At 34.6% G+C, this 18895-nt stretch overlaps 5 protein-coding genes across 10 annotated transcripts in view; 2 read left to right on the top strand and 3 right to left on the bottom strand.

The window, feature by feature from the left end:
- The window catches only part of LOC108754092 (kin of IRRE-like protein 3), a 5655-nt gene extending 778 nt beyond the window's left edge, over window positions 1-4877 (bottom strand). Inside the window, exons 1-5 of the mRNA XM_018496145.1 lie at window positions 4293-4877; window positions 2689-2849; window positions 1767-1977; window positions 1179-1329; window positions 554-702 (exon numbers count right to left, since the gene is read on the bottom strand). Of these exons, the coding sequence (XP_018351647.1) occupies window positions 554-702; window positions 1179-1329; window positions 1767-1977; window positions 2689-2849; window positions 4293-4380 (760 nt within the window). The 5' untranslated portion in view covers window positions 4381-4877. The remainder of the gene's footprint in view (window positions 1-553; window positions 703-1178; window positions 1330-1766; window positions 1978-2688; window positions 2850-4292) is intronic.
- Window positions 4878-6276: 1399 nt separating this feature from the next.
- Window positions 6277-7118, bottom strand: LOC108754075 (cyclic pyranopterin monophosphate synthase accessory protein-like). Its single transcript, XM_018496123.1, has one exon. The coding sequence runs from the start codon at window positions 7095-7097 to the stop codon at window positions 6528-6530; it is 570 nt and encodes a 189-aa protein (XP_018351625.1). The 5' UTR covers window positions 7098-7118; the 3' UTR covers window positions 6277-6527.
- Window positions 7119-7241: 123 nt separating this feature from the next.
- LOC108754067 (molybdenum cofactor biosynthesis protein 1) lies at window positions 7242-9240 on the bottom strand. Its single transcript, XM_018496111.1, has 7 exons — window positions 9013-9240; window positions 8793-8907; window positions 8521-8688; window positions 8193-8419; window positions 7888-8112; window positions 7571-7805; window positions 7242-7316 (listed from the first exon to the last, which is right to left on the bottom strand). Exons 1-7 carry the CDS (start codon window positions 9100-9102, stop codon window positions 7261-7263), a joined length of 1116 nt encoding a protein of 371 aa, XP_018351613.1. The 5' UTR covers window positions 9103-9240; the 3' UTR covers window positions 7242-7260.
- Window positions 9241-10827: 1587 nt separating this feature from the next.
- Window positions 10828-15023, top strand: LOC108754281 (protein NRDE2 homolog). Of its 3 annotated transcripts, none has more exons than XM_018496478.1 (10): window positions 10828-11041; window positions 11160-11803; window positions 11916-12279; window positions 12365-12511; window positions 12814-13082; window positions 13187-13515; window positions 13609-14149; window positions 14243-14392; window positions 14497-14672; window positions 14749-15023. In XM_018496478.1, exons 1-10 carry the CDS (start codon window positions 10978-10980, stop codon window positions 14999-15001), a joined length of 2937 nt encoding a protein of 978 aa, XP_018351980.1. In that variant the 5' UTR covers window positions 10828-10977; the 3' UTR covers window positions 15002-15023. The 3 variants fall into 3 exon arrangements, with proteins under 3 accessions (XP_018351980.1, XP_018351989.1, XP_018351986.1); XM_018496487.1 differs by having other exon boundaries at window positions 10829-11029; XM_018496484.1 differs by having other exon boundaries at window positions 10829-11038.
- A 1293-nt stretch (window positions 15024-16316) lies between these two features.
- On the top strand, window positions 16317-18213 carry LOC108754123. Of its 4 annotated transcripts, none has more exons than XM_018496214.1 (5): window positions 16317-16349; window positions 16720-16830; window positions 16945-17026; window positions 17091-17219; window positions 17719-18213. In XM_018496214.1, the coding sequence occupies exons 2-5, from the start codon at window positions 16759-16761 to the stop codon at window positions 17943-17945; spliced, it is 510 nt and encodes a 169-aa protein (XP_018351716.1). In that variant the 5' UTR covers window positions 16317-16349; window positions 16720-16758; the 3' UTR covers window positions 17946-18213. The 4 variants fall into 4 exon arrangements, with proteins under 4 accessions (XP_018351716.1, XP_018351707.1, XP_018351725.1 ...); XM_018496205.1 differs by lacking the exon at window positions 16317-16349 and adding an exon at window positions 16386-16482; XM_018496223.1 differs by lacking the exon at window positions 16317-16349 and adding an exon at window positions 16428-16477.
- The last annotated feature ends 682 nt before the right edge of the window (window positions 18214-18895 follow it).

Raw genomic sequence — 18895 nt, 5'->3', positions numbered from 1 at the left:
CTCTCTCTCTCTCTCTCTCTCTCTCTCTCTCTCTCTCTCTCTCTCTCTCTCTCTCCCTTGTTATGAAATATCAAAAATATCGTTGAATAATTTGAATCGTCCCGTAATATATGCACTATTTATTGTCGCAACGAATGAGCAAATAAACTATTATTGAATGTCGTGTAATTGAAAACGTTTCTCTCTATATCGCAATATCTAAACAATTGCTGTAGAGATAATTAATATTTTAATGTATAAACCGCATTATTTGTATCAAATATATTAATATAATAAATAGAAAGAGAGAAAGAAAGAGAGAGAGAGAGAGAGAGAGAGAGAGAAAGCAAGAGAAATCTGGGAGATTGCGAGTGCGAATTAAAACAAATGTATGTCCTTATCGCGAAAAGCGCTCGGGGAGTAATTTCACAATGTAGTACATTACGCTTTTCCCTCGCTCGCTCGATCGCAAAGCGGCGCGACGGAGAATTTCGAAATGAGCCGTCGCAATCCCCCCGTCGCAACCCCCACTATACCACCGCTATACCGATATTGCTACCGGTATTTTGCTCACCGTTTAGCACGTTCACCATGACGCTCGCCGGGGTGACTTTGCTCGAAGCGCATGTATAATTACCGCTATCGTTAACTTGAGCACGCGTTATTAGGAGCTTGCTGGTGGTACCACGTTTACCCTTCTCCGTCTCCAGCGATACGCCACCCCTGTCGAACGTAACACGTAAGAGCGTTATTGCCGAGAACCGACTTGCGAGAGTTTTCATCAAAATCCACATTTATGTGTGTGTGTGCGTGGTTTATTTCGCGTCATCCCGTTTCGCCAATCCGGCGTCAATTTCCAATTTTCCGATCGACCGCATTAAAATTCACTCGCTCTATATACCGGCGCTCTACATTCACAGCGATAATAATAACGATTCTTGATGAATAGAGATAATCAGAATTAGGCGCAAACTTAATTGTAAGACGAAAGTTAATTGTAAGTAACGTTTACTGGTACGAGACGTTACGTGGCTTTGCGTGCGAGCAGAAGCGATTTCGAAAGCGACGCGACGGGAGAGATTACTCCGATTAGATACGATTGTTCGTTCCACCGCGATATTAGTGCCATTCGAGCGACGATTCCATCAGCTAATTGTGTATTTCACAAAGGTATAATCACTGAGTGTTTCCGACTGTACCTTGGACCATCGAAATCGATCACCGCACCGGCATGATACCAGGTCACGTTGCTCGGAGGCAGATCCTGTAGCTCTATAGTGCAGGTCAAGCTGATTGTGCTGCCCGTCTTGATGAATAACTCCGGGGAAGGCGTGATCCTCGCCTGTATATCTGATAGAAACAGCAATAACGACGAGAAGAGGAGAAGAATGAAAAAAGGAAGCCGAGCGCATCGCTTGCGCTCTCTCTCCCTCTCTCTCTCTCTCTCTCGCGATTGGCTTTATTACACTCGAGAAACGATACGCGAGATTGTATTACTGTCCACGTCGGATTTCTACCTTGGAAAATGGATTCTATTTCATTTCGAAAAGCTCAGCGAATCGGTCATCGACGTCGTGGTCGTTGTCGGTGATTCGCGAGAGAGACGTGATCACCGTAGGATCGTAGGATGATCGGAAGGGGAAGGGGGAATAAGTTAAAACAATTGGTTCCTACCTCGGCCGGGCCGGGTAATCGTGAAACGGCGAAAGACGCCCGGGGAGATCTTTAAGCGCGATTTATGGGTCTCGCGAAGACGCGCCTCTCTCGCCTCTCGTAAGGAAACTCACCCAAAACCTTCAGTTCCACGGCTCTATATATCTTCGGCTCTGTATTAACCTGACACTCGTAAATGTCGGCGTCCCGCGGTTGCACGTAATCTATTCGCAGATTCCAGTCGTCGGTCTCCGGATTGCCGACTACCGTAAATCTTGCGTCGCTCGTGTAAGTCACCGACATGGACGTCAGGATGTGTAGGTCCCTTTTTCGGATCCAAGATACCTGGTCACATACACACGCGCGAGGTGCCACGAATGAGGCGCAGGTAATTGCAGTTTGCCCTCAACCCCCTCGCTGCTTCTACCGCTGCTGATGCTGATGCTGATGCTGTTGCTGCTGCTGCTGCTACTGCTGCTACCGATTCAAACCCGTTTCCACACGCTCGTTCCTTATCTCGCATTATAATGAAGCTTTCCGTCGATCTTGTCGAGACTCGAGAGAATTTAGAGATACAAAGACGTAATTAACAAGTCCGACGAGAAAATTTGCATTCCTTTCTAAACATTTGGAAACGTTAGAAAAATGAAGGATTACTAGAGCTGGGAAATTGAGCACGGAACTACGAGGAAGCGAATATTCTTCCTTTCTAGACAGCGTAGTTGTCGTAAAGGCGATTCGTTCTAAAGAAGGGCGTCCCAAGTGATAAGAATATCGATTTCGACTTTTTGGCACCGGTTCATGAATAAGAAAATGCTGAGGCTTTCACTTTTTTTCAGACACGTACCCTCTCCTATTCTTTTCCCGTAAAAAAGTTACGACGAATTATCGTTGTGCGCAAAGAAGCTCGTTTTTAAGACTCTGTCGAATCTAAATGAACACTCTAATGAACACGTTACGTTTGACTTGCCAGCAGCGAAGGGGTTGCGCGAGCACATTAAATTATCGCAGGCACGCGAGATCAATGAGATCAAGCAGTACTCTAATGAGACTCACAGTTCTGTTTCCTAGATTTTTAACACGACATAATAGAACGGCGGCCTGTCCTATGGCCACCGTTAATTTTTGCGGCGTGTCTTTGAAAAAATAGGTCTTCTTTGGGCCGCGCTGCGACTTTTCCCCTTTGCCGAACGTGTCGTCGTTGAGATGAAAGAGCGCTGAAATAGATATAAACTATATGTTGACATCCTATTATTCTTCTCCGGTGACGTTCTTTCGTAGGAAAGAATTATAGAGCGCGGTTTAAACAAATGAATTGGGAGTCTCCGATAAAAAATATCTGAATGTTTTCAATACGGAATATTGATGCATGAACAGTTTATTTTACATACATTTGCACATTCGTAGATAATCATTTTTAAAAAGTACAATTAATATTAAATAACCACGTTATATTAGATAATTAAATAAAAATCGCAGATTTTACGTACATATTTAATTTGGCTTGCTCTTTTATTTATTTAGTATATTTCAAAATTTTAATATTTTTAACGGAAAATAACATGCATGAATATATTTTCAATAATGAATTCATATTATTCTTGATATATGTATAATAGTATGATATAGTAAGAACATCAAGTTTAAGTAACTTTGGAAAGCAAAACAGTGATTTAATAGACTTGAGAAATTAATAATACATATTACTACTGTTGTTTTATGAACTTACAATATATTATATTATGCTACTCTTGAAAGAAAACACTAAAACTATGTTAGAAAAACAGGAATTGAAAAAATATATTTAAATAAATAACCTTTGTAATAATTTTTGTTTTTTAATCATGATTTTTCATTTAAATTTCATTTTCTCTAAAAGAATTTTTAATTATATTCTCTACCAGGTACAATTTTTTGTTAAAGATTATAGACCCTTCAATCGCTTTAATTGTTAATTAATTTCTCTTCTAGCTTCAAAAAATATACATGTATACCTATTAACTATTGAGAATAAAAGTAAATACTTATAACTCTCGAAAGTATAATCTTGAATTAACGCTAATTGTGACTAATTAATTTCCTATTTTTCCGCCTGTACCACAAAATCCAAAAGTGGAAAAAATAAAAAAAAATACAAAATTAAAAGAAAACATGAAATGTAGAATAAGAATTATAAAATTATACAGAATTAAATATAATCATCAGCGAATTTCAGTTCGTTTATGCAAACTTTCTTTCAGCGGCTAAAATTAATTTAAAAAATAAATATAAAAGAGTTCTTTATACTTTTATTTTAAAAGAGCTGAATAAAAAAAATTAACTTTGCGAGATCAAATTTTTATTAAATTTGAATAGTTGTAAGTTTTATCTCGAAATCTTTACGAATGATGCGTCGAAGATTTCGTTCTGAAATGTATTACGAACAGCACAATTTCGATTTTATCCTCTCAGCCCAACAGCGGGAAAAATTCAATAATAAAAATGATTTACGCCACTCTCTCTCGGTGCACTCTCTTCGCGCGACCGAAATTACTTGGAGTACAACTGAAATTACGTGGCGTAGCACAGAGCTGCGGGCACAAAAGGGTGTCGGGGCCGGAAGAGGGTTCTCTGGAAATGGAAGGGGCGAAGGGGTCGGGGAGGAAGCACGGGACATTTACCGATGCCGCGTTCGCTGTGAAGTGGTTCCGCGTGTAACAGGTATCCGATTCCCAGGAGCAGCAGGGCCATGCCGTGGAACGGGGCCATCTTTCACTTCGCGCACATCTCTCGATCTAATTCACGCGCCACGCCGTTCCGCGTCCGATAGCGACCTGCCCACTGCCGTCCGATCCGAATGATCGCTCTCTATTCGCGGCCCTTTTGGTGAGTGAAACACCCGTGGGATCACACCGATCGTTGGCATAATGCCGTCACTACCGCTCGTATCGTTGTGTCCTCGCTTTTCACATTACCGCGAACCGAGATCGTTTCCACCGAGATCGCAAGATCGGAAGATCATCCTCATCATTACAGCCGGTCTCTTACGTTTTTTCTTTTTTTTCAATCGGAATTTAATTATTGGAAATTATTGTTAAAAATATTTTATTAAAAAACGTAGCGGTCTTGAGGGATCGCTTAATTAGATAACAATCGCTAACGACACGCTCGCCCTTTCGATCTCCACGCGACTCGACGCGACTCGACGCGACTCGAGCGCGATCGCACGGAGCGTTGAAGCGGTCAGGGGTAGTGCGACACGGTCGGCGGGCCGAGCACTGAATTTCGCTCCTCGCGGGGGATGGGAAAAAGCTCGGAAATCCTGGCACGGTGGCGCCGTGCCCGTGCCATCAGGGCACGTGCGATTGCGCCGAGAGGTCCCCGGCATCGGATGCGATCTCCCTTAACCGGCGAGACGTATTTATCCCGGCGCAGCACGGCGACCGCGCGCGACTCCCAAAGTCCCGAGTCCCGCGACAACGCGGCCGTACGTTATCACGATTTACCGGATAGCGATCGACGTACATACACACATCTCACCCCGAAGCGCCGAGGTTCTATCTTACCTATCTTTTCTATCCATTCGCAAAGCGTTCACGGATAAAGCGATTTACGGCGTATTCGCTATTTTTCTAAGCCAATCTCCTCTTGCGCATAAATAAGAAATTAAAGGGGAACGAATGTGTATATATATATATATACACACACACAAGAAAGCTCCTTTCTCTTGTATATTAAACAATATATTTCGATAGAATCTTTCAACAACGTAACAACATGCTTAAAAAAATATAAATATATGAATCATGTGTAACTTGTAATATAAAATAATCTCTCTTAGCAGCCGTTTACATATTACCAACCCCTTTATATTTTCTTCAACGAGCGCTTTTATATCCCCCTGCGTTCATCCCCGCACGGTAATATTAAATACTTATTAAAAGCCGCAAGTCGGAAGATAGTTCTGCAGGTACAACAATACAAGCACCATCGTGCTTTTATTCTCTGTTATTATACTCTCCTCCTAATTTCTCTTCTGCGGCTTTCACGACAATGTGTATAAATTGTTTACATGTTTCTAACATTTCGTACATAATATTTGTGCGATAAATTAACCTTTTTATTTAAAAAGGTTAAATATATTTGTTTAAACCTACAAAACTCATCTTCTATTCATATGAATATAATATATTCGATCATTAATATACCTGATCTGATTCTGCTGTAATTATCATTCTTCTATTTAAGACTTTTTTCACTTACATTTAAAATCTAATAATTAAAATTAAAAATTTAATTTAAATTTAAAATTTGTTAATATAATTAAAATTTTTTAAATTGTGTAAGAAGAAAAATTGTAGAGAAAAGAATTATTAACTGTCCCGTGAATAATTATCATGATTTTCATTTATGCGTAACAAGGTTGCGTTCGGTTTGGACACGCGCTTATAATCTATTTTACCGTTCATTAGATATAAAACAAAGATAGAAGCGTTGAAAGCATCCAAACCGAAAATAATACAAATAATGTTTTATATCTTTACACTAATCATAGATATGCAATTATAAAAATATTCGAATTAAAAATTGACAGTATACAAGATTTAGTAATGCTTTCATTATATATACATATATATGTATATATGTAATATTATTATCCCTCCTTACCATATAAAATATATATAAAATTTTAATAATTTTGTGCGTATAATAAATATTACAAGTAATCTAAACACATTAACGATCTTTCTTTAGACATATTTGAGTCTTTGGAAGATTCCAAGTTGACATACTCGTATAATACGTATAATACGTATAAAATTGTACTCTGTTCTATATTATTTAATTATTCACAGTAAAATAAAAATCTTCCTGTCAATAATAATTCGTGCTACCGACAGGACAAAGATACCGGCCTACGTTTTATGTATTGTAAAATCACCTTTTGTACCACCCATTTTCGACACCAATTCTATACCATATATTTGCATTGTGCCAGGACTAGCTGCGTACTTACACATATCATAGATTGTCAAAGCTGCTATACTCACAGCGGTTAAAGCCTCCATTTCGACCCCGGTTTTGCCGGTACATCTGACTTCCGATATGATTTCGACTCTGTACGATTCTTCATTCAATTTTAAACGTACGTTTACATAAGACAAGGAAAGCGGATGACACAGAGGTATCAGATCAGAGGTACGTTTCGCTGCCATAATACCAGCCAATTGAGCAACTGATAACACATCGCCCTTCTTGACATTGTTTTCCGCGATTAAATTACTGATGACAGGACCAATCCTCACGAATCCCCTTGCTATCGCTACGCGTTTACTATCATTTTTTAATCCGACATCCACCATACTCGCTTTACCGGTCTCGTCTATGTGCGATAATGACGAATACATTCTAATACTTGCATTACTTTTAAGATACTTAGAAATGTATGGGAAATATTTGTACTGCGTCGATATGGTATTACTCATTTTGCAAGGAAATTTCTCCTTACGATTTGCTGCAACGTAAATATGTTGTAAAATTAGTTCTAAAAGACATTGTTAACATAATTAACAAAGTTAACAATTTGCAATAATGTCTGTGCGCGTTTCGACAAATCCGAACGTATTTTATAGTTAATTATAACGATAATTAACCTCCAATCAGTATCATTGGCCTATTTTCCATTTGAGTAAGATTGAACATCCCTGAAACAGCAGAGATATAAATTCGGTTTGTCGATACTGCTACAGTTTATTTAAAATAAATAGAGAGATAATAGGAAAAAAAACTTGAAAGAAAGAAAGCACAAAACTAACATCTTTAAATAAATAACTAACATCTAAATAATTAAAAATATTTTTACTAATTTTTACGAATTTTTTAATAAAAGAATTAAAGTTTTATTATTAAATGCCACGCGTTCTTTCCGCTTTAATCGATACATATGTACATAGCATACCTGCGTGCTGCTTCTTTTTTCGTGATACTGCTCTTCTTATCAAATCCCTAAGCGCATTTTCCGAAATTCCACTTCGCAAAGCGTCTCGAAGCGAGACTTCGCCTTTTCCTTCAAATAGGCACACTTTCAAATTTCCATCTGCTGTTATTCTTAAACGATTACACGAATCACAAAAGTGTTGACTCATGGATGTAATAAATCCAACCTGCCCTATGAATCCTGGCACATGGTAGGCCTGCCGAGAGAACATTGTGTACAATATAATTTCAATTGATTCAATTATCAAGTAAAGTTTTAACAATTAGAAAAAAACAAACCTTGGACGTATCATTAGGCTGATTTGGCAGAGCTTGAAAATCAGGATATTTTTCTCGGATTATTGCTTTCATCTCGTTGAAAGAAACCATCTTATTTTCTTTCCACTGGTTTCCTTGAAACGGCATGTATTCTATGAAACGTACATCGACAGGCCGGTCTCTTGTGAAATCGATGAAATCGGTTATTTCATCGTCGTTGTGACCTCGCATCATCACGCAGTTGATCTAACCATTCAAACGCATTGATTAAATATTGTCTACACCAATTTATGTTTAAAATTTATGTAGCTTTTTAATGAAATTACTTTCACAGGATTATAGCCAAGCTGAACAGCAAGATCTATGGAAGCCATAACTTTTGCCCAGCCTCTTCTACGAGTAAACAATTCAAAGCGCTCCTCTTTTAGAGTATCTAACGATATATTGAGTGCATCCAATCCTGCTTTCTGAAGAGCTGGCAATTGACGCGTCAGAGTTAATCCATTGGTTGTAATCGCAAGCTGATCCAGATCTCTCAACTGCTTCAGTTGTCCTAAAACATAAAATTATATACAAATAAATTTTGAAAACTGAATTAGACTCACAAAATATTAAATTAATCAAGCACATCTCCATTGAAAAAGTAGACTTTACCGACAATATCAAAGATATCTTTACGAATTGTGGGTTCGCCGCCGGTCAAACGTATTTTGCGCACTCCTTCTTTGACAAAAAGATCAGCTATTTGTATTATTTCATCTGTTTTCAGAATACCTTCCTTCTTAGTTAATTTCACACCTTCCGCAGGCATACAATACGTACCTGTAATGTTAAAAAATATGATATTTCGTGTTAAGTGAATTTCACATTCGTTAAATTCAAGAGAACTCTAGTGTAATATTTTAAACAATTTTAAAAAGACTCACAGCGAAGATTGCAACGCTCCGTGAGGGAAATCCTGAGATACGTGTGTTTACGCCCGAATGTATCTGTGAGTATTTCATGCTCATTCTCCCGTAATTTCGCTCGAAGCTGCTGCAACTGTAATAAACGAGATATTCATTAAATCAATGACAAACACTTTTCGAAATGTCAAATCTGAAAAATAGACCGCGCTCTGACAGATGCGACGACGACGACACTTACTCGAGATGGCGTCTCCTCGACTGCAGCAGCTTCCGTCGATGCTCTCGCGGCACCACGAAGCTGATTGACAAGATTGCATCTTCGAAACATTTGTACGATACACAGACTCCAAAGACAAGACTCCAAAGAGAAACGGAGAAAGAGAAAAATAGAAACTGTGACGACCAACCACCAGAGGTCCAAACAGGGGACTCGCTCGGATTCGTGAAAGTACCTCAGTCACGCGAACTTGATTTAAATAACATAGTCACCTAAACTGATTCCACGGCATCTAAGGCAGATCCCCACTACATCACCTTACTGATAAGTCTAGTGTGAGACCGAGACGTGTAACACCACCACCACGGTCGATCAAAAGTCTGCTTCGAGTCTGGCCTTCTCAATGAGCTTCCTCTTTTACCGACATTCCATTATATGTAGCAACCGCTACAAAACGTTATGTCATCCACTCACTGATTGACTGATTGATGGAGAGGGGTTTATAGTGTTGCTTACACTGGCTGGTAGAATTTTTATGCCTCCAATCTCTCTCCTTGAAATTATTATGTCCACACTCCACTAATCGACGTTTTATATCCTTGATTATGCTTAATGCTTCCTTCTCTACATTATTTATCTTTCGGCCTTGGAGCGAAAAAAACAATTAATATCGACATTGTTTACGAATTCGTAACTGTACTTATACCTTTATCTAGCGCACTGTCATTCATTTCTTTTCTGCGAGAACGCTACGTCATTTAGCCACTAACATAGTTAAATTGCGCGCCCCAAACAACATACTTGGTAATTCTTTGTTCTCCTTTTTCTGCTTTCATCAACTAATTGTCAATCATCTGTCACGCGGATCACCTGATATCTCACGTGGCTCACATGTGTGACATATAAAGGGTGTCCCAAAATTAACGCAAGATTTGAATTAAATAGAAAACAGTTTTTAGTCTTTTGATTGTTATTTTTTTATTGAATCATAAAGTACATAGGATAGGGTTATTTGTGGAATAACACATCGGGCAAATGGCCTCCACGGCTTTGCATGCACATACGCACTCGTTTGTCGAAATTTTCCATGACCATTTTGCATAAATGTGGCTGAATTTCGTTGATGCAGCGTTGAATCTCCTCCTTTAATGCACGGGTGGTTGTGGGCTTGTTGACATAGACCTGTGATTTCAAATAACCCCATAAAAAGAAATCTAATGGTGTTAAATCACACGATCTAGGGGGCGATGTTGGCGATTAACAAAGCCATCAAGGTGAAAATGTGCTTCATCGCTTAGGATGATTTTGCTCGAAAAATCAGCATCCATTTGTTGATGTTCAATAATCCATTTTCACGCTCCATTTTCACTAACCCTAAACTGTCAGCTGTTAAATTGTTTTTTTTTTTGGGTTGCCAACACTTTACTGCACAAATGGCGGCAAATTCAAATCTTGCGTTAATTTTGGGACACCTTTTATATATATATGTATATATAATGCATACATACTCGTCCTTTTACTTTTTTGTAGATTAACTATCTCAATTTGCTCTCCATCTTTTTCTAATTCTTAGAACTAAAAAGAGATGAAGAATTTGTTGAATCGAGATTAGAATTAAATTACATTGATAGTACATTGATAGAAAGAGTCGCGAAACAGCTGTTCGACCTTTTGCTTTGCAGCAATACTGTAATAAACGACTGAATTACGAATACTGTAATCAGTTGCGATTGAAGCAAGAAATAGCTAGATCAAACTAAGTACAGTTAGTAATAGAAGAGATCGTAATTACCTACTGAAAGAAGAATCGCTCTTATCAATTATCAGTAAAATACTTTTCTCTGTTTAATAATCGTGATTGTGTGCCGATCTTCGAAAGTCGTAAGCTGACTGCTGAGAATAGAGGTTAGAAAGAAGAGATTGAAAGAAAAACTTGATATTTTTGTGCCACTTAAAAGAATAAGAAGAAAAGTAAAAGAAGAAAAAATGTCTCTTTTTCCTGCTTATTCGAATGATAAAACTGAATGTACAAGCAGTGGTAATATACGTAATTATTTGATCAATGTTTATATTATGAAGACAATTAAATTAAAAATACATTATTATTTTTTCATAATTTTCAAAATTAGTGTACTTTTTGATATTTGTAGTGTATACTTTAATTTCAGATGTTTCCACCGAGTGGTTGTCAAACTCGAGTTTTCAAACACAAATTCCAATTAAAACAGAACCTCCTGACCTATACTTTTCATCAGACGAGTCGTTACATGAATCTTTGCTCGATACAGAAAAGCAAGTACTATCTGAACCAATTTCTCGAGATGCAAAAGTACATGCAAAACAGAAAATCGATAAAAGCCAAAGAACGGATAGGAAAAGACGTACGTACGACAGTAAACGATGTAAACCAGATTATGAGCTGGATGTCAAGAATGTATACTTTGAAGACAGGCATAGAGATAAAGGGAACAATAACATAAATACATATTGCCCCAGGGCGAGGCCATATTATGATATTAGTGAAAAATCTCTTGGTTATGTTAAGAACAAACAACCAAAGAAAGACATGTTTCATAGGTATTATGTTAAAAATATTGCCTCTGCAGAAATAGAGAAGAAAAAAGATACAGTTATCAAGAAGACAAATGAGAAAGAGGCATCAATGAAGCAAGATGATGAAGCAAACGAAAGTATATCTTCTTGGTGTAAGAACTTGGAAGAGGAGCAAAAATATAAAACTCGAGAATTTAATGAACAACTAACGGAAAACCCACATAATGTTGAACTTTGGCTGCAATACATTTACTTTCAGGTATTTAATGAAATATTTCTTGTACATTTTAGTTACAAATAGCATTATTATGTTTTAATGTATGTGATACAAAATTAAACTATTTAACAATATTTTAATATAAATGTTACAGGATACTCTGGCTTCTTATCAAAGACATCAATTAACTAAAGATATGCATCGATCTACAGTATTGAAAAAGTTATCTATTGTAGAAAAAGCGCTCGAGAAAAATACAGATTCCAAGGAATTGTTAAAATTAAAGCTACATTTTATGACAGAGTTGACACCGTCTGATGAACTGTCAAATCAATTAGAGGTATTAGTTAATAAAGATTCAGGGAATATTATGCTGTGGCAACACTTTATCATGGTTACACAAGGTTCAATAGCAATGTGTACTGTACCCCGAGTATTGGATTTATATTCAAAATGCTTCTGTGTTTTGAGACAGCGCTCAAGAACAAATCCTTCCATTTATGATGCACAGTTGCTGCGTAAGTAGACGTTTGTTGAACACTTTAATTTTATTATATATATATATATTTCTTTCACTTATTAATTCGATTATATTTCGTCTAGATATGCTGTATCGATGCTTAATTTTCCTGAGACAGACGGGATTATGGGAACAAATGTGGGAAACAATACGTTTAAATTTAAATTTAAATCTAAATTTAAACAAAAATAGTTTATCCTTTCGAGGATCTATAGATGAAAAAAAATTAAGTAAGTATATTAAATATTAATAAGTAAGTTACAATAAAAGACTTCTATTAAGATTATTCTATACAGATTATTCAAATTGCAGGAAATATTTCAAGTTATTTACTTATGCCAAACCGTTGACATTACGTAATAACTTAATGATAATTATTGAGGAGGTAAATGAAAAATGTCTATATACATTATATATACAATAAATATAAAATATATAATTAATTTAAAAAAAAGAACTTAATGGGAGTCTTGCAATGTTAAAATATATGAAATATATGCTATTAGTACTGAATAATAATGTTAATTTTCAGTTGGAATGGAAGAAATGATACTAATGTCACGATTACCATTAAATCAACTATGGCAAAGAACTGAATCATTGAGAGAGAATTGCCATTGGATTAGCGTTAGTAGGGGCGAGTTAGAATTAGTTGGAGATTCTAGAAGATTTATTTTACCAGAAGATGTAGCAGACTTTGTACATCCAATTCTTTCCCGTAATTCAAATTTTCAAATGGCTATTTATTCTCTTTTATGTCTGAAAGTACCACTTTTACCTTGTCGTGATTGCTATATGAAAGTAAGTAAAATTATCTTATTTATTAAATGAGATTACAGAGAAGTACGAATAAATCATTAAAAAAATACTTTATATTTTTTACTTTAATTCTTTATATTTTTTAGGAATTATTATTGACAAACTTCCAATGGGGAGTAGAATCTTTAGAAGTATTGCTTCCATTTATGTATCCTATGGTAGGTGAAATGGCTGGTCATGATCAAAGGAAAGAATTATTGAAGGACGTTCTCGAAGGACGTTTAACGTCAGGTCCTCAATATCTCAAGTTTCATCCGGCACAGGAACCATATTTAGATTTTGTTCGCAAAATATTTCATACGATCGCGGAAAATCTACCTTTGTTACAACGGACAAGTATATATGTCTGGTGGTTGCGATTAGAAAGATTACTGGTATCTCTCGGTAAAGATGAACCTTTAAAACATGACAATAAGTAAGATTCATATTTACCTAAATTCTAATATTAATAGCTAATTCTAATAATAATAGTTTTAATTCCGCAACATGAATCATTTTTTTGTTGCAGAGGAAAAAAATTGAGGGCAACATTGAAAGAATTTTTAAAAAAGGATGAAAACAGGAATAACTTGTATTTCTATAAAGAATATGCTTTAATAGAACTAGAAATGGGCAGATTCAGCAACTGTATGAACATTCTTGAAACCGCTATTCAATCTCAAGGGACATGCCCGTCTGCGATTACCAATATGTGTGAAAGAGCAGCGCTTTTTAATGTATATAGGACATTCATCGAGACCTTGCTTGATATTAGGACGTACGACGAATCACACAGATCCTGGATTCTAAAAGTCTTTGGTCAAATGATACCTAACAAAAATGAAAATCAAGAATCTTTGATTGAAGCATATTTACATTCGTGTGTACAAAATTTTCTGCAAGTCCCTGTCAATGAACAAGAAAAAGATACTTTATTCCTGTCAAACTTAGAATGTGATGCTATCGTATGTTACGCATATTTTCTATATATTAAAGATGGTGATATTCAAACTGTTATCAACACATTGAGAAACTGCATTGATCATTCCAAGGATTATCCTTACTTACAGGTACTAATTTAATATTCTGCGAACGATTAAATATTATTAATAAATAAATTTAAATTAAACAATTATGTACAAAAAATTTTTTAATTATTGCAGGAAATGTTGTACGAAAGTCAAATTGCAATTCTGCAATTACATTACGAGCGGACTCAAAGTATGCAGGCTGTGTTAAAAGAAACCCTAAGCAAAACTTTAAATATATATCCGAATAACTTTTATGCTTTATCTGTATTTGCTGGAATAGAGGTAAAAAGCATTATATTACATTAATACTATGTAATGAAATTGTAACAACTGCTATAGGACGTTTCTAAATCGATAACAGAATTATAAAATAATTATCATTTCAGAGTGAATTACCAACTTGGAGATTCAATACTAGAAGCACCGAGATTGAATTGTGGCGAGCCATGGCAATGTGTCTGGCTGCTCGTAGACGTATTGGTCTCCTAATGAAACTTGATCATCATGATGCAATGAATGCCGCACTGAATAAATTATTATCTTTTTATCTAACACTCTCCAGGTATAATATAATTAAATTCTTGGAAGATGAAATGCATAAATATTATGATGTATAAAATATACAAAATTATTTTCAGAATACCGTCAACACGATGTTGCCCATTGTTGTGGAGATTGTATATGCTCCTCCTGCGCGAGCATAATTTATGCGAGAAAAAAGGAGAAGAGATTTATCATGAAAGCGTCACTCAATGTCCATGGGCAAGAAGTATTTACATAGATGCAGCTGAAGTAGCGCCTCAACTTCTCACACAAATTCAAGATCTGATTCGCGAGAAAGAATTAAGAATGCACGTCACACCTGAGGAATTAGATATTCTTCGTGGATAATGTAATTTTTTTTATATATTAAGAAAAACTATAATGTTCTTAATGTCTATATTAACTGTAATATTCTTGATATTAGTAATGTCTTTTTAATTTAAATTTTATTTTCTAATGTGATAAATTATAAGAGTACATTTAAATTTAAAATAAAGTAAATAAGCCTTTTTTTCAATATGTAAAATAAAATATGTAATAAAATATAAAACAATTTGATATTCAGTCTCATATTCAAAATTAATTATTTTTAATATATATTACATACGCATATATGTATTAACCCTAATAGGCGATTGTTATTTTTGATTCTTCCCGGCCTCACCAGAGTATGTGAAACCTTGCGACTTTGTCACGCTATATCTCTGGACTGAATACGTATTTTTTTAGCTCAAAACATGTGAAATTTATATCTTGAATTGATTACTTTGGATAAAAAATTTCGAAACTTTTAAATTTAATATTCAAGCAAAAACTCGTACGATTTTTTTAGTTGACCTTTTGGACTAACAAAAAAAATAGTACGATATGAATCGTTTAAAAAAGTACAATTATTTGAACTATCAAAAATCGACATTTTTGAAAAATCTATACATATTATAAGTTTACAAAATTAATAAATAAAATTTTATTATTTAAATAATATAAAATGACAGATAAAAGATTGTACATGTATAAATATTATTATAGTACTTATGTATAATTAAATTTATCAGGCTTTAGTTTAGAGGATGATGCAATACTCACTCTAAAGCAATAAATCCGCTCTAGCCGAGCGATCTCCGAAGACTGACAGAAATTATAAAATTTCTACTATTTATTGTCTTATATTGAAATAGAATTCTTTTTAGTTCTACATTTTCGTGTACTTACTTTTATACTATCCGAAATGTATATTTAATAAAAAATAAAAGAATAGAGTCTCTAGAATGCCAAAAACTTACAAGTTAGTCATGTATGGGTCCCAAGTACCCTCTTTGAATTTTCGTGCATTTTCACATTGAGAATAACGCCTTGCAGGCTTATCATATCTATAGACAGTTAAAGTTTTTTTTCCGCCTCAATCCGGGTTTTCAAATTATATTATAAAAAAGTTACAGCAATGTAAAAAATCGCACAGGATACATTGAATCCATGAGTGGCCTGTTAGGATTAAATATATATGTTATATATTCATATTTCATATTAATTATAATAGAATGTAATAATTTGTTTTTAATAATTATATTCTATTTGCTAAATGCAAATGTCGCGTTAAAAATGTACACGATAACGTTATCGATAAAAGATGTTCATAGTTCATATCTGAAAGTCTTTGACAGTCTTTGGTTAGCTCAGTGATGTGGCACAAAAAATTGTAATAGTATTTTTCAGAATAAATTATAAACAGACTTGAAAAATAAAAGATTGTCTTAGATCAAGTGTATTATCTTAAATCAAGTGTATTGTTTTCTTATTGAGACAGTCAAAAATAACAATTTACAAGTTGTGTATGTTTTTAATAATATAACTAACCTCAAATTGATAATATATTGGTAGCTAATTGATTGTATGTATGTGGATTAAATGTCGTTACATAAATTTTAATAACGATAAATAGAAAGAAAATCTGTCAAATTACATTAAATATACAACAAATATATGAATTGAAAGATAATTACTTCTTATAATATCTTTAAGTTCTTTTATCATACTTGTGTATTAATGTATATATTTTTTATTTGCAGTGTAGAAAATTTGATTACAAACATCAGATTTCCTAAAAAATGGATTTAAAAGCTGTAGTTGTTTCTGGAGAAGCTCCAGAGTCTGACGATGATGCATCAAATATTGTCACTGTATGTAACATATATACATGTATATCTATATACATATATTTTATACTAAAAGTTTTTAATTTAATACAGTTAACATAAAAAGTGTATTGTGTTTACAAATTTTATTACATGTAGGGCCTAGGATTCCCTACAATGCGAACACCATCCACATACTGCGGTACCATTATCTCAGGCGAAGCTCCAGAATCTGATGATGGTAAGTTTTATTGACTCTTTTTAAATTTATAAGGAACTAATTAACATTCAATTTTTATTCACAGATTTAACAAGTTTAAGTAGTATTAGCGGAGCGGTAGATGCCATGGTATGTCCTCCTTACACAGATCTTAAAATACCCAGATCTAAAAAAAGTTCTATCAAGTATAATAGTTTACTTCATAAAAAGTTATGTAAGTGATTTAATATCTTAAGATACTTATGAAATCACACACACACACACATATTTCCTAATTAATTACTAATTATTTATTTTTCTATTCATTAATAAAATATCAAGTATTGCAAGCTTGTGGAATAAAATATTTACAAAATATGAATTTTATTTTTGTTAACATTCGTTTATTAATATTACAGCAGTACAATGTGCGTAACTATAGCTAAACAGTATTATGAGATTGTTCATGTGTGGAATATCGATAACTTATTTTCCAATGATTCGTATCTCTAAATCAATTTCGATTTACTACACAGTTACATTCGCATAATTACAATGTTTATCTATAAGTTATACTGTACAAAGAATTTTCTTATAAGTTCTTATAAAACAGCATTTATGAAAGACATTAAATTATATTTTCAAACACAAAATCGATATATGTATATATATATATGTATATACGTATCGCTTATTAATTTTGAACATCATTTAAATTGACATATGTTAAACAGACGAATGCAATGAAACCTTGGATAGAGACATTCTGCAAATGACCGAGGGCGCAATCACAACCAGCGTACAAGAACTGTCAGCTGTTAATCGACAATTGCTGAGAAGTGAATTGGTGTTACAAGAGGCTGTGTGTCAATTACGCAATGCATCCGGTCGGGTGAAGGATGCCTCCAACGCTTTACATCAACTCATAGACGACAACTTCTTGCATTCCGTTAAAATTTAACTTTTATTAAACTTATTAAGTGCATTTCTAGTCTTAAGATATACATGTAGCAATGAATAACAGGTATGTGCTTACAAGGGACGTCACACAACTGTCCGGTACCGATTTAATTTTCCGTGAAATATGTTAACGCAAAAATCTAAGAGACGTATTTTTTTTATACATGCACTAACTCATGTTTAAGAGGTGAAATATCCCTTTGAAAAACAAAAACGGTATTTCTATTTCGAATCGAATGTATAACCGGAAATATAAAAGATAGGAAATTTTTTTTAATATTTTTGTTTAACAATTGTTAACAAAAAAATTTTTAATTTTATTTTTTTTTACAACTTTTTTGTTTAAAACATTTTTTTCCATCTTTTATACTTTCGATGGTATTCGGAATGGAAATATCATTTTTTTGAGTTGATGCACGTATAAAAAAATACGTGTCTCCCTTAGATTTTTGCGTTTAACAACATATTTCACGAAGAATCAAATCTGTACCGGACAGTTGTGTGACGTCTCTTATTAGTATATAATATCATGGTACCGTGCATTAGATGCCGATGTTAAAAAAAAATGCGCTTTCCTCTTTGAGATCTGGGACATTGTTGAGCATTAATCGATCTTCCCTTTAACTGGCAGTACTATTTAATGCGTCCTTTTTATACTTTCCAACGCGTTGTCTCGTTTGTCTCGATAATAGTATCAATCACATCAATTTATTATAAACTAATACCCTAAGATCGATCTGTGGAACAAAACGTATTGCGCCTGATATTTAACGATACATTTGATCATACAGTGAGATAGCAAATAGTTCGATACTGGCTATTGTCTTGCCTACCATTTCGTAAATTTCAATCGGAGTGGTGGCACAAATTCTAATACAAATATGTATAATGCGATTATAGTGCGCAAGAGGCTGGTGATAATTATATATATTACGATATATGTGTGTGTGT

The sequence above is a fragment of the Trachymyrmex septentrionalis genome, unplaced genomic scaffold, assembly GCF_001594115.1.
Source record: "Trachymyrmex septentrionalis isolate Tsep2-gDNA-1 unplaced genomic scaffold, Tsep1.0 scaffold116, whole genome shotgun sequence".
In the NCBI taxonomy this organism is placed as follows: Eukaryota; Metazoa; Arthropoda; class Insecta; order Hymenoptera; family Formicidae; genus Trachymyrmex; species Trachymyrmex septentrionalis.
Note: the sequence above shows the minus strand (reverse complement) of the source record. Positions and strands in the feature narration are given on the sequence as shown.